At 38.1% G+C, this 14,726-nt stretch overlaps 1 protein-coding gene across 1 annotated transcript in view; it reads left to right on the top strand.

Moving 5' to 3' along the window:
* Positions 1 to 14,726, top strand: part of LOC132554994 (uncharacterized) — a 42,574-nt gene that overhangs the window by 15,996 nt on the left and 11,852 nt on the right. Inside the window, exons 12-27 of the mRNA XM_060219321.1 lie at positions 465 to 718; positions 996 to 1,209; positions 1,716 to 1,869; positions 2,323 to 2,461; positions 4,310 to 4,441; positions 4,937 to 5,020; positions 5,709 to 5,781; positions 6,879 to 6,991; positions 7,629 to 7,785; positions 8,687 to 8,920; positions 9,139 to 9,342; positions 9,538 to 9,719; positions 10,764 to 10,965; positions 12,049 to 12,200; positions 12,921 to 14,214; positions 14,377 to 14,609. Of these exons, the coding sequence (XP_060075304.1) occupies positions 465 to 718; positions 996 to 1,209; positions 1,716 to 1,869; positions 2,323 to 2,461; positions 4,310 to 4,441; positions 4,937 to 5,020; positions 5,709 to 5,781; positions 6,879 to 6,991; positions 7,629 to 7,785; positions 8,687 to 8,920; positions 9,139 to 9,342; positions 9,538 to 9,719; positions 10,764 to 10,965; positions 12,049 to 12,200; positions 12,921 to 14,214; positions 14,377 to 14,609 (3,821 nt within the window). The remainder of the gene's footprint in view (positions 1 to 464; positions 719 to 995; positions 1,210 to 1,715; positions 1,870 to 2,322; positions 2,462 to 4,309; positions 4,442 to 4,936; positions 5,021 to 5,708; positions 5,782 to 6,878; positions 6,992 to 7,628; positions 7,786 to 8,686; positions 8,921 to 9,138; positions 9,343 to 9,537; positions 9,720 to 10,763; positions 10,966 to 12,048; positions 12,201 to 12,920; positions 14,215 to 14,376; positions 14,610 to 14,726) is intronic.

Below are 14,726 nucleotides of genomic sequence, written 5' to 3'. Positions count from 1 at the left end.
GTAAGATCACAATTATCATCCTTATATGCATTTCATATGGTTTTCAATAATATAGAAGTTTATGTTTTGGTTAGACTTCACTTTTGCTGGGCGTATTTAAAACAGAAACATCATTTAGCTACAGTTTGACCAATGGTGGAGGAGCTATTAATTGTTTACTGAATTTGAAGGGGGTGGGGCTATTGATTGCCCATAGATCCCTGAGGAGGAGGAGGGGCTATGGATTGCTTACAGATCCTCGAGGGGGAGGAACTATTGATTGTTTACAGAACCCTGACAGGGGAGCTATTGATTGCTAACAGAACCCTGGGGGGGGGAGGGGCTATTGATTGCTTACAGAACCCTGAGGGGGAGGGGCTATTGAGGGGGAGGGGCTATGGATTGCTTACAGATCTCCGAGGGGGAGGGGCTATTGATTGCTTACAGCACCACACAATGTTTAGAAATCTTTGTTTACAATTCAGTCATAGATGTCACAGAAAAAATTGTGAAAGTAGAAGGAACTGAAGACAATGAAGATGATGGAAACGAAGAAGAGGACAATTTGACTGAAGAAGAAAAACGGGAGCGACATTGTCACAAAATAATTGACAATATACGTCGTGATGAGTTTGGGTTTGGTGTAGAACTCAATGAGGATGGCCAAAGACTGATGCAGGTCCATCAGGAGAGACTCGGGCGTAGTCTGGACAGACTGTCCAAAGACCTCTACAGCAAGGTAGATTAGATTTTTAACTGCTTGAAGTCACATGTTTCATAAAAAAGCATAAATCCTTATATACGAAGCAGTGGAAAGGAATTTCCAAAAACTTAAAATGAGTTCAACAAAAGTATTCCTTCTTAGTCTTTCATTACAATTCAACTTAAGATACTATGAATTTCAATATGTTGTTCCCCACAAGCTAATAGTTAGATAAGAATTCAAGTTTTTGAAAAGATTCAACAAATATTAATGCAAGAACCAGCTCTAAGAAATTAATATTTTCCTTTTAAAGGATACCCACTTTGTGCTGGAGCTGGTACAGAATGCTGATGACAACACCTACCCGGACACGATGATCAGTGATATGTGTCCCTCTGTAAAATTTATAACAAGACAGGATTCTGTTATCGTCCTCAACAATGAGTGTGGCTTCGAGGAGAAAAACATTCGTGCTCTTTGTGATGTAGGCAAAAGTACAAAAGGAAAGCACACATTTGGGTACATAGGTAAGGTCATGTGACGGATATTAATATCTCACTGACTTATCGTAGCTTCAGTTTTACTTTAAAGAATTATCAATCAATGATGATTTCATCTCTGATAATAATTGTCTTTATGCAGCGATAAAAGAAAAAAGACACTATAACTTCACATAGAATAACAAAAAAGTTAAGTAGCTAATTTGTGTGGCAAATTTATTCTCCCATTACACCATATTTATGGTCTTTTTGTCACAGCTGAAAATTATTGATGTGTCGCTCCACTATGTCTGTCCGCCACAACAACACAACAATCATCAGTCTGAATACACACTCCAAGTTAATCTCACATTAATACCCAACACACACTCTTCCAGGTTAACAATCAGTTGATATAAATTGGTAAAACCTGTGTGATGATTAAGTGCTGCATCAAACAGATATCCGCTGGGAAGGTAGTGAAAACTTTTAACTTCAGTGTACAGCAGTAGAACTAAATTGCAGTGTGTTACAGTATATTCCAATTGTTGTAGGCCAAAAGGGTATAGGATTTAAATCTGTGTTCCGTGTGACAAGTCGGCCAGAAGTTCACTCAAATGGCTACCACATCTGTTTTGATGCTAAGAGTGGGCCTATGGGATTCATACTGCCCCACTGGACACCGGATACCTGGGAAGATGGCAAAGAGTGAGTAACACAGCTGTCACTTTACAGACATGCTTTAGTGGAGATGAAGATTCTTTTGTCTTCTCTGTGAAATAGTCATAACGAAGTTTGATTTCTGTATGATTTTCTGTCCTGAAATGATTAACAGTTATTTTTCGAATTGGGTATTTGAGTCCTAGATGCATGCTTTTCCTGTTGGATGCACTTAAATTTTGAAATATCAAACAACTCAGTTTCAAAATATTAGGACTTACCAAAATTTTGGTATTGGTTATCTGGACTGGCCAATCAAAATTTTGAATGGGTATTCTGAACTGGCCAAAAAATAAACATCCTTCAAAATTACTGGATGTTGATAAAGCATTGAACAATTTAAATCTTATCCAAACTGAAATACTCAAATGTTGTTGTTGACATCCCAGGTTAGGTAAGTAACCTTGTCTGATATTAATATTGTTTACGTGTATTTCTTAGTTGGACTACAAAGATAGTGTTACCATTGAAAGCTGAGATGGGTACTACCGTGTGTTCCCTGGCAGCCAGGTTTGACGACATTCACCCTTCACTACTCCTTTTCCTTCATCGGCTCCGACAGATCACCGTCCTTAACAAGGTGAGTCCTCCCTGACAAGGTCATCAATCTAACAAAATAACACTTCCTATGGTGTACCATGGCATCAGCTGTTCATCGTCTGTCCATCTGTCTGTCAACTTTTTCATACAAATTGCTGCTACTCTTAAATGACTTATATGATTTTAACCAAATTTGGTCTGAAGCATCCCAGGGGATAAGGGGCACAAATTTTGTATAAATGATTGGTCTCTGCCCCCAGGGTCCTGAAGGGGCAGGGCCTAAAAGGGGAAATATAAAAATCCTGCTCTTCCTGTAGAAATGATTGAATTTTGCCCAAATTTAGTCTGAAGCATTGTTTCTTGAAGGGGAATCATTTTTTATAAATGGTAGGTCTTGGCCCCCTGGGATGGGAGAGGCCAGACCCTATACAGGAAATAGTGTAAATTCTTTAAAATCCTAATTCTTCTATAGGAATTGTTGGATTTTGCCCAAATTTGGTCTGTAGCATTGTTGGATAAAGGGGAATATAAATAGTGGGTCTCGACCCATTCTGAAGGAATGGATGGATATTTCCCAAATTTAGCCTGAAGTATTCTTGAGTGAAGTGGAATCAGTTGTGTATAAACAGTGGAATCCGGCCTCCTGGGGTTGGAGGGGCGGGGCCCAATTGGCAAAATAATGCAAATTCCTTACAATCTTACTCCTCCATAAGGAATTATTAGATATCACCCAAATCTGGTCAGAAGTATTCTTGGGTGAAGGGAAACAATGTTTGTGTTAGGATTAGTTCTCAGTTCCCAAGGGCCTTAGAATGAAATTTTGCAAGTGTTTTAAAATCTTACTCCTCCTGTAAGAATAAATGGATATTGCCCAACTTTGATCTGAAGTATTCTTGGGAGAAAGGGACTAAGTTCTGTATAAATGGTACATCCTAACCCCATAGGGCAAGAGGGGTGGGCCTGATTTGGGAAAGTGAAAACTTAAAAGTCCTTCCATACAGGGGTATTGTCCAAGTTTGGTCTGAAACAATTTAGATGTCGTCTGAAGGATCAGGATGACCTACAGCCAGTGTGTTTTGTCCATCGCTGTGATTCATACATAAATTTTCCATTCAAATTACTTCTTCTCAATAACCAAATGGCTTGGGGTGCTGATATTTGACCTGGTGCATGTGATAAAGGGCTACCAAGTTAGTTAATTTGAATGACATATTTTTCAAGGTCATAGGGGTTAGATGTGTTGAAATATTTTTTAAAAAAACTTCTCAGTAACCTAAAGGCCCAGGATGCTGATATTTGACTTGTATCACGATGTGATGAAGGGCTTCCAATTTAGGCCATATTATTGACCTTAACCCTCTTCCATATGAAGGTCTTTTAGTCAGTTGAATATTAAGGCCTGTGGGCCTTGTGTTATAGATAATGAATCTGACCTCTGTTTGACCACAAGGGTGGGATTCAATAGGGAAATTATATCAGAAATTGTTTGTCATATTTATAATTCTTTATTAAATGGCTGTACATGTAAATTAGCCAGTTGAGTGAAGCAGGCCCCTTGGGCCTCTTGTTTGTTTCGTTTTGCAAGAGTTATTGCCCCAAGGAACAGCTAGGCTCTTTTTGAGATGGAGTCTCTCATAGTAGCTGGAGTCACCTTACTGAACAACTTACAGAAGGTCTGTCGCACCTCATCCAGTTCAAATAGGATTGTGTGTCTTGTGCAAGGACACAATCACATCAGCACAGACTGGTTTTTAAGAATTGGTGTCCACCGTTGATGGTCTGCTGGTAGTGTCTACCATAAATGGTCCCCTGGTGGTGTCTGTCATTGATGATATCCCGATGGTGTCTACCACTGTTTGTCTTACTTCTGAGTTTACGACTATTTTAGGTGGATGACTCTACACAAGTGATGCGTCGTCGAGACCTTGGTGAAAGTGTAGTGGAGATAGAACACAACAAAGGTACAGATCGATTTCTAGTGATCAAGAAGTCCCTGGATGCTTCTAAGATTTCTCTACAGGTAAGAGCCCCTGTCTTTGCAGAACTCCAGGTAAATTATGTACATGTTCCTCCCTTTTTTAACCGCTGTGTATCCTTTATGTGCTACAGCAAAGTACTTGTATTGCAAAAAATTGAAATTTGTGTTGCTTAAGATTGAAATTTACATTGCAAAACATTGAAATTTTCACTAAAAATCCCTTGATTGATTTAACAGGAAAAATATACTGAAATTTTGTTCGTCTCAATACTGTGAATTGTCACTTGTCCTTACATAACAAAGCTTTGACATTTGGCATATGTAATTCTATACCCCTGTCACATACAATATTCTATAACACTGCTTAGTTACTGTTATAAGAACTGTATTTCATCTGGAAAAAAATTTTTTTATCATCACATTTTTAAAAATGTTAGCAGTTCTCATCAAAATTAAAAATTGTATTAGAATATTTATAAGAGATAGAATATTTTTCCATCATTCTGATAATATTATACATTTGCTTTTATTTCCCAGGCTAAATCAGGAGTAGAAGTAGATTCCACAGAAATTGCTATGGCCTTCCCACTGAAGGCAAAGGGTCAACGAGGATTTTCCCTGGTAAAGACTACTGAAAATATTACATCTACAGTATTCATGTACCATTATATATATAAAGGAGTCTTGCTTCTTTCTAAAGCAATATCGATACAGCTAATTTTCCACCATTCCTTTGACATTTTGTGTGACTGGTTTGTAGGGGTGACTTTGACATTTTGTGTGACTGGTTTGTAGGGGTGACTTTGACATTTTGTGTGACTGGTTTGGAGGGGTGACTTTGACATTTTGTGTGACTGGTTTGTAGGGGTGACTTTGACATTTTGTGTGACTGGTTTGTAGGGGTGACTTTGACATTTTGTGTGACTGGTTTGTAGGGGTGACTTTGACATTTTGTGTGACTGGTTTGTAGGGGTGACTTTGACATTTTGTGTGACTGGTTTGTAGGGGTGACTTTGACATTTTGTGTGACTGGTTTGTAGGGGTGACTTTGACATTTTGTGTGACTGGTTTGTAGGGGTGACTTTGACATTTTTGTGACTGGTTTGTAGGGGTGACTTTGACATTTTGTGTGACTGGTTTGTAGGGGTGACTTTGACATTTTGTGTGACTGGTTTGTAGGGGTGACTTTGACATTTTGTGTGACTGGTTTGTAGGGGTGACTTTGACATTTTGTGTGACTGGTTTGTAGGGGTGACTTTGACATTTTTGTGACTGGTTTGTTCAGATAACTGACATTTTGATTTTGCAGACCGCTCAGCCAAGACAACCAGTGTTTGCTTTCCTGCCATTGCGCAGCTATGGCTTCCGATTCATTGTACAAGGTAATCTTAAATGTTATACTTATTATAACCACACTTAGTGAAGGAGAGATATACTAATTATAACCTCACTTAGAGGAGAAATATACTTATTATAACCTCACTTAGTGAAGGAGAGATATACTAATTATAACCTCACTTAGAGGAGAAATATACTTATTATAACCTCACTTAGTGAAGGAGAGATATACTTATTATAACCACACTTAGTGAAGGAGAGATATACTTATTATAACCTCACTTAGTTAAGGAGAGATATACTTATTATAACCACACTTAGTGAAGGAGAGATATACTTATTATAACCACACTTATTGAAGGAGGGAGATATACTTATTATAACCACACTTATTGAAAGGGAGATATACTTATTATAACCACACTTAGTGAAGGAGAGATATACTAATTATAACCTCACTTAGAGGAGAAATATACTTATTATAACCTCACTTTGTGAAGGAGAGATATACTTATTATAACCTCACTTAGTGAAGGAGAGATATACTTATTATAACCTCACTTGGTGAAGGCGGGACAAACTTATTATAACCTCACTAAGTGAAGGAGAGATATACTTATTATAACCTCACTTATTGAAGGAGGGATGTACTTATTATAATCTCACTTATTGAAGGAGGGATATACTTATTATAACCTCACTTATTGAAGGAGGGATATACTTATAACCTCACTAAGTGAAGGAGGGATATACTTATTATAACCACACTTGGTGAAGGAGAGATATACTTATTATAATCTCACTTATTGAAGGAGGGACATACTTATTATAACCACTAGTGAAAAAGGGATATGATAATGCCTTCGCCTGTATATGCGTCTGTTTGTAACAAAAGATTATATACATGGTATCTGATGAAGCTGTCAACTGATCTGGTTCATATGAACATCATAATACATCAAATCCTACACCTGATTAGATTTCGGAAGTTATTGGTGGACGTTAAGGGGTCAAAGGTGATGTTTCATGAATCTTGAACTTGTTTCTTTAGTTCATATTTACACCATAGTATCATTCATCAAGATTAATAGGCATGGTATGATTAAGTTGATAGAGCTTGTAATGTCTGTGTTGACTTCAGGTGACTTTGATGTGCCATCGAGTCGTGAGGATGTAGATAGGGACAGTCCATGGAACCAGTGGATCAGAAATGAGCTCCATACCCTGTTCATCGAAGCTTTGGATGTGTTCAAGGTTAGCAGTCCTTTGTCATACCTATTACCCTCTGTATGGAGATAACCTTTGAGTTACACTAATTAATGGATGATAGGGTTGATAAGGAAAACCTGGAGAAAACTGAACTGACACTATTTGTCTCAGATTGCTGCTAGGTTCCTGAATGGATAAAAGAGGTATATGTGGACAAAATAATCCATAAATAGAACTACAACAAGTATTCCTGGATGTTGAGAATCCTTTATGTTTGCTTTATAAGGATAACCTGTAACAGTAAGGGGTGTATTTATCTTCTTTATTGTTATGTAACTAGACGTGGATTTGACGCAATTCATAAAAGTTGGAAATAATTGGTTTAGTTAATGTTGTTAATAAACATGCTTAGTTTCCTAATGTAGAAACAGATGTATGTCCACACTTCTGTATCCAGCAGATGTATTTGTTATAGTCATTTTTAAAACACACAACAGAAATATATGTAGCACACAGGTTAATTAAGAAATAAAGAAAGACAATGCTTTTCAAGCCCTGTGTATTTACAAGTGTGTCAATGTTCATGTCAGAAATGCTATTTCTAGATGTTTGCACCAACAGGTTTACTTAAACAAAATTGGCCAAGGCTGTCCATCTTAATCAATACTTGTGTTATTTTCAGTCTCACAAGGAGTTCTCTGCCCTTGAAGCAGTCACATCCTTCCTCCAATTTGTCCCCATGGAGGATGAAATTCTTGATTTCTTCCGACCTGTTGCCTCACAGATCCTTGCTAAGCTAAAGGCAAAAGCCTGTGTACCTACACAGCCGAACAGTAAAGGTCAGTCCTTCAGTTAAGTGGTCTGTAAGTTTACTTTTAACAGTGATGCTTGTTATGATGGAGGAGGTGATAAGAACACCAGGAGTTGTTAATATAAAAATGATATGGTTAACATTTTTCTGATGGTTTACTCCTCCTGCACATGATTAAGACTGAAGGCATATACAATAAAGCACATACAAAGCCTTGATGGAAAAAGTTGTGTTTTAGTGTTGGTAATTTATTCAGGAACATCAGAATTGGTTACAGAAAACTCTTGATCCTGTTTCAGTAGTGTGATACTGTAACCTCTACATTTAAGTATGTTTACATTTCTATTTCATTGTTTTTAGTTCAATGTTATTTTTTTTGCACAAGACAATCAGGCTTGTACAAGAGTATACCAGCTTATTTACCACCCTAAATAAGATAATAATATGGTTTAAATGTGAAGAGACATGCAAGACAATTTGATTAGATATGTATTTGTAAAAAGTAGATAAAAACATTAGTTTAATTAAGTGTCTGTGGAACTATTGTGTTGCTGTTCATGTTGTTAATGACACCCAAAGTGCTGCCACCTACCACTTCCTGTATAGTGTGACTCTTCATTTGAACTCTCTAGTGTTCTAATAATGAGTATAAGTAAGTTTTTTTTTCAGATGTTTAACAAAATTTTGTGGATTTTCAATTTCTGTACCTGCATCTAACATTGGGATAACTACAGCAATGATTTAATTGACAAGACAATTTTACATGTGCTACACTTTCTAACTGGTGTGGTCAGATACACAGGTTTAAGAAATCAGGTTTAGAAGTCATGTTTAGTTTTGTTCGTTATGACAAATATAATTGTAATATACGATGCATGTCCTAAAGAGATAATAGGCACCATTGATATATAGCTTTGTTTTACCTCTAGGTATGATTACCTGGAAGATGCCGTCACAAACCGTGATAGTTCGAGACTCGTTAATCTGTGAACTTATCACACCTGAGATGCTGCAGAAACATCTGAACCTGTTTTATGTCCACCGTGATCTTGCCGAGTCTCTGAACACCACCCTGACACAGTGTCTTGGCATCGAGTGCCTAACCACTGACCACCTATTACAGATCGGAAAGGCGCTGATTCTTGACCGCAGTCAAGAACATGGTAAGTTTATTCATGATCCTTAGCAAAAGACAAATATCAAAATGTAGATCTTTACTGTCTCTTGATGAAGAGAATCAATTGCCCAGGTACCTCTTCTAGGTAGCTTTATATTTGACGTTGAAAAATCATTTTATGACTAGTAGCTAGTGTTTATGTATATAGTGTACAAATAAATCAGAGGATCTGATGCAGATGTGACCTATTTTTGTTTGTAGAAGACTTTGACAGTCAGATCCTCATCACTGCCAAGTGGCTAGCATGTGTTTATCGAAGTCTTGACGAGTTCCATGACAACCAGACCATCCTGGAAACATTGAGCACCTTGAAAATCCTGCCACTTACCACCTACCAGTTTGTGACCTTGGCAGATAATACCGTCTTTTTTCCACTAACAGAGGACAAGAAAAAACTACAAAGGGGAGGTAACTAAGTTTATTTTCACAGAAAGTGAAATTTCTTGAGTTTATGTAATGGTGTCTCTTGAAAGGCATAGAAATTCAGTCCAGTTTGGTCATGTCTTTATTTTTACTGAAATTGTAGCAGTAATCAAATTTCCAGTCAATCATTCTGTATAATTTTTACTAAACTTGAATTATATGCTGTTCTGTACACAACAGACCCAATGATGGTTCTGCAGGCAGACCTTAACACCATCCACCCTCTCCTCCTGGCCACTCCTGACAATGAGGTGAATTCACAGGTACAGAAACTCCTCAACAAGCTTAGTGTGAAGCATCTGACACCCAGTGATGTCATCACTCATCACATCCTACCTGTCCTCAGCTCCGAACAATGGCAGGTAATACCCATGAACCTTCTACATTCTATATATAGTAACGTGATACAAAATGTAATTAAATCCTTTGTTATTAGGACAAAAATTAGTTGGTAAACTGATAAAGTAATATTTTGTTTTTTGGTTCAATACTTCTCTATTTAGTTTGATGTGAAAATGATGTGATTTTCACTTAAATTACGAAATGGTCTGTAGATTTATTTTATCCACAATAACAATGACAAAATAATCCCATTGCATTACCTGTGAATAATTTTGGGTGAAAACCCTGAATTTTTTGTGAGAATTTTGAAAACTTGCCTTAAGGTTTAAAATCCATAATTGAAAAATTACAATGGGAAAATTTAAGATTGAGTTATGTACGGTCACAGATAATTTAAGGAGAATCGTGTTTTAGATCTTTGTCATTTTTGTGAATGTTCAGAAGTTGTATTTGGCTAAGGCACTGTAAAATCATAGATTTGAGTGGAGCCCAAATTTCATGGTTTTCCAAAAATGTTCATATTTGTTGGCGCTTGATTTTCACTATTCACTGTTACTATAATCCACGTCAGCCTTTTTCTGTTGATCATTTCGTGGACTGAAAGTTGTGGATTTAGAGTACCCAAAAAATCAACAGAAATTGATCCTCCACTAAATGTAATTTTTACAGTAGTCACAAAGAGCAAATACTATAACAACTACATATTTTAACCATAGGAAGTGCAGCTTATAGTTAACATGGTTTCTCAGAAAGTGTAGAATGCAAGTTCTTTGGTTAGAGCCAAAATTGGTGTAAAGTTGTATTACTTTAAACTTACAATAGGTATGGAGCCTAGGAATAGTAATTTGTAATTTTTTTTAAGTCTCCTAACTTTTTACACACTTTCAGTGTTCAAAGTGCTATAACAAATGATCCATTTTAATACACTTGTTAATGACCTCCTTATTTGTATTATATACTTATGTTGGTAAATCAAATAAACTATTGAAGCTAGAGAGTAAGTATTTTGTAGTGACCTGTGAGCTTGAAAGCCTTTGTAAATATTTTAATTTTTCTTTTTCCAGACTAAACAGCGGGAGACACTCACCAGCTACTTGATATATATCAAGGAATGTTATGAACAGCAGAGTTCTGTTGTAGATCTAGAAAACTTGTCTACTGTTGCTAAACTAGTTACCAACCATGGTGTTAAAAATCCTAAAGATGACGCTCTCCACTTCACGCCATTGTATGGTAACACCATTGACCTTCAGGCTAGTTTCCCAGGTAAGTCCTTTCTGCTTGCATAACACCATTGACAACCAAGCTAGTTACTAAGGTAGGCCATTTACCCTGGTACAACACACTTGCCAACCAAGCTAGTTACTAAGGTAGGCCATTTACCCTGGTACAACACACTTGCCAACCAAGCTAGTTACTAAGGTAGGCCATTTACCCTGGTACAACACAATCGACCATCAAGCTAGTTACTAAGGTAGGCCATTTACCCTGGTACAACACATTCGACTTACAACCTAGTTACTAAGGTAGGCCATTTACTCTGGTACAACACCATCATCCACCAACCTAGTTACTAAGGTAGACCATTTACCCTCATACAACACAATGGACCACCAAGCTAGTTACTAAGGCATTTACCCTTACCCTGGTACAACACATTTACCCTGACCACATTCAACAACCTAGTTACTAAGGTAGGCCATTTACCCTGGTACAACACCATCATCCACCAACCTAGTTACTAAGGTAGACCATTTACCCTCGTACAACACAATGGACTACCAAGCTAGTTACTAAGGTAGACCATTTACCCTGGTACAACACAGTCGTCGACTCTGGTACAACACCATCATCCACCAACCTAGTTACTAAGGTAGACCATTTACCCTCATACAACACAATGGACCACCAAGCTAGTTACTAAGGTAGACCATTTACCCTGGTACAACACAGTCGACCCACAACCTAGTTACTAAGGTAGGCCATTTACCCTGGTACAACACCATTGACCACCACGCTAGTTACTAAGGTAGACCATTTACCCTGGTACAACACCATCATCCACCAAACTTGTGACTAAGGTAGGCCTTTTACCCTGGTACAACACCATTGACCACCACGCTAGTTACTAAGGTAGACCATTTACCCTGGTACAACACCATCATCCACCAAGCTAGTTACTAAGGTAGGCCATTTACCCTAGTACAACACCATTTACCTCAACGCTTCTGAGTTTTCAAGGTACATCCTGTTTCCCAATACAACACCACTTACATCCAGATGTATTTCTCACTGTTTCTGCCAGTGGAAGACATTTCAAACTCAGTAAATGACATGTGTGATTTTCAGGCTATGAATGGATCCTTGTGGACAGTGTTTACCTTACCAATTGCAAAACCAGTCATGAAATACAGCGGTGGCATAGCTTCCTGTCCAAACTAGGTGTCACCAACTTCCTGTGTGTACGGTCAGAAAAGGTCCCAATCGACGCCGCCTCTATTGTAAGTTCTGTAAATTCTTATCTGGTAACAACTCCCAGTTTTTTACCCCAGTTTTACCCATTAAGTATAAGTTTATCTTTTTAGTTGTTCCTAATACCAAATCTCTAATTTGTCCATTTGAAAAAGAAGCTTCTTATGGTGACCATTTTGTTTCATGATAAAAATTTGTGAAAAGTCTATTATCTCTGTTTTTTTAGGCTTGATGTGTTTGAACTTGTACACTCTACCTACTGGAAATTCCGATAAAAGTTTTTAAAGATGAATTGAAGTTACTAATTAACATGTGTTTTATTATACCATTTAGAAAATGGGTGGAAGGGAGATGGAGTGGGGGGTGGGTGGGTATTGAGTGTTACTCTTGTATGTCTGACCTGTTGTGGTATGTCTTCTTGAGATCCATCACATCCCCTGCTGAAATCAATGTCATATCTTGATAACCTGTCAACAGATTTGGTACATATATATGCCATATCATCCAAGTTTACATCTAATTCTGGAGAGCAAAGAAGAAGTGGGGACATTCATGCCTTATAGACACTTTCTAGTTTTCTACTTTCATACAGCATTTATAGGGTCAAGGTCACAAGTATGAGTAGGTGGGGAAGCAATGAAGAAATCGTTAAAAAATTTACTCATATCAATAATCTTGATTTCTAACAACAACAAAAATCAATAGATAGATTACACAAAAGCATTGATGTAAATTTTTCTTGTTGACAGTCATCCAGTCCTTGGGCCCCACTGAAAGAGATGTGGGGAAATTTGCAGGAAGGGACATATATCAAGGACTGGAGCAGCAGAGAACTGGAGTGTATTATCTCAGACAACAAGAGTCCAAGCTCGTATGAGATACAGATGAAGATGCTTTTTCAGCTGTTAGATCATGAATGGGATAGTCAGTATGCTATGTATGTGTCAGCTCAGCTGTGTACAGCTGAAGGGAGATTGATCAAGGACACAGACTCTTCATTTAGCATCCTACTAAGAACACAGAGTTGGCTGCCAGCATTAAAGAAGGACCTGGTAGCTGAAGTTGGTGGCATTGTGCGTACCTCCCTTAGTGTTGCTATGATGGCACCCTCTTGTATCTACCTACGTCTGGCACAAATAGAGAAACATCTTTCTCATACAGTGCGCTACCTAGACGCAGTACCATCCAATCAAAGCAGCTTCTGTCAATTCCTCAGACTTAAGACTAAGGTGGACCTTGAGGAGGTGATGAATAGTTTGATTAGCTGGGGTGCACGTTCAGTTGAGGTTGAGCCAGCAGTCTTCTGTACCAGTCTTCAACACATTAAGACAGTGTACCGCTATTTACTTGAAAATTTACCTCCAAAGAAATCACAAGACTTATTAATGGAAAACCCTGTAATCTTTGTTCCAGTGGTCACATCCTTCCCAAACTATAGTCCACCATCTACAGCAGATGTGGCTGGAAAAATGATGAGTAGACAGGAGGTTTGGTGGACAGACAGGACAGGTCTGGTAGAAAAACACAGAGAACTTCTACAAGAGTACCACTCAGATCTGGCCAAGAAACACACATTGGGCGAGATCTACCATGACACTGATATCAAAGAGTTCTTTCTGCGTGTAGGTAAGATGGCTTGTCAGCCTAGCATGGCAGAGTATGCTGAGTTACTGGTTCTGCTGACCAGTGTTATGCCTTCAGTGGACAAAACTAAGCTATGTGATGTGCTTCAGCTTTATTCCACAATTGGCTCTCTCCTTCGAGAACCTGGTACCGATGCCAGCCAATCCAACCCTACTGATCAAGATGTCAACACCAAACGACAAATCCTTGACAGTGAGAAGCGTGAACTCCTTGGACAGCTGAAGGGTCAAAAGATTCTGGCCACAAAGACAGGACAGTGGATCAGCATCGAACAGAACCCTATGATCAGTGACAACCGGGAACTAGAGAAAATGTTCAGTGAAAAGGCAGATGTACATTTCCTGGAACTAGAGGATACTAAGGGGAAAGACAAACGGGGACGCCAATCCAAACCTTATGGTAGGTCATGCCTGTAGACAGAATTGAAAACATGTAGAAAAATGGGAAGTTTGAGAATTATATTAAAATCATTAGTAAAAATAAAGTGTTAAGGGATTATTTATAAAATAATGATCACAAGTTTTCTCATTAGAGTTTAAATATTTATGTGTATTTTGGCAGATGAGGAGGCACTACATGTGTTCCTGAAGCTGTGTAAGGTGTGTAGCTTGACAGAAAGCGTGGAGTCTGAGGAAATCACACCAGACTTCCAAGAATGTCCCAAACTTCAGTTTTATGTACACAAGGCCGTTCCTCACATACAGGAGTTTATATACAACAGATATCCAAACATTTATCAAGAGCAGGTGGACGATGGATTTGCGGCAAGGCTACTTCAAATGAAATTTTTCCAGGTAAATTGTCGGTGTTTCGTGTTCATCTGTTGGCAGTCTGTTGGTTAGAGTGATTCCAGGTGTAGTTGTTCCAGGAACAGCCATGATCTTTTTAAGACAGGTCTCCTTATAGAGGAT

Source organism: Ylistrum balloti, unplaced genomic scaffold, assembly GCF_031769215.1.
Source record: "Ylistrum balloti isolate Yb309-2 unplaced genomic scaffold, AGI_CSIRO_Ybal_v1 Utg370450, whole genome shotgun sequence".
In the NCBI taxonomy this organism is placed as follows: Eukaryota; Metazoa; Mollusca; class Bivalvia; order Pectinida; family Pectinidae; genus Ylistrum; species Ylistrum balloti.
The sequence above is the reverse complement of the archived record's forward strand: the minus strand, read 5'-3'. Positions and strand labels throughout refer to the sequence as shown.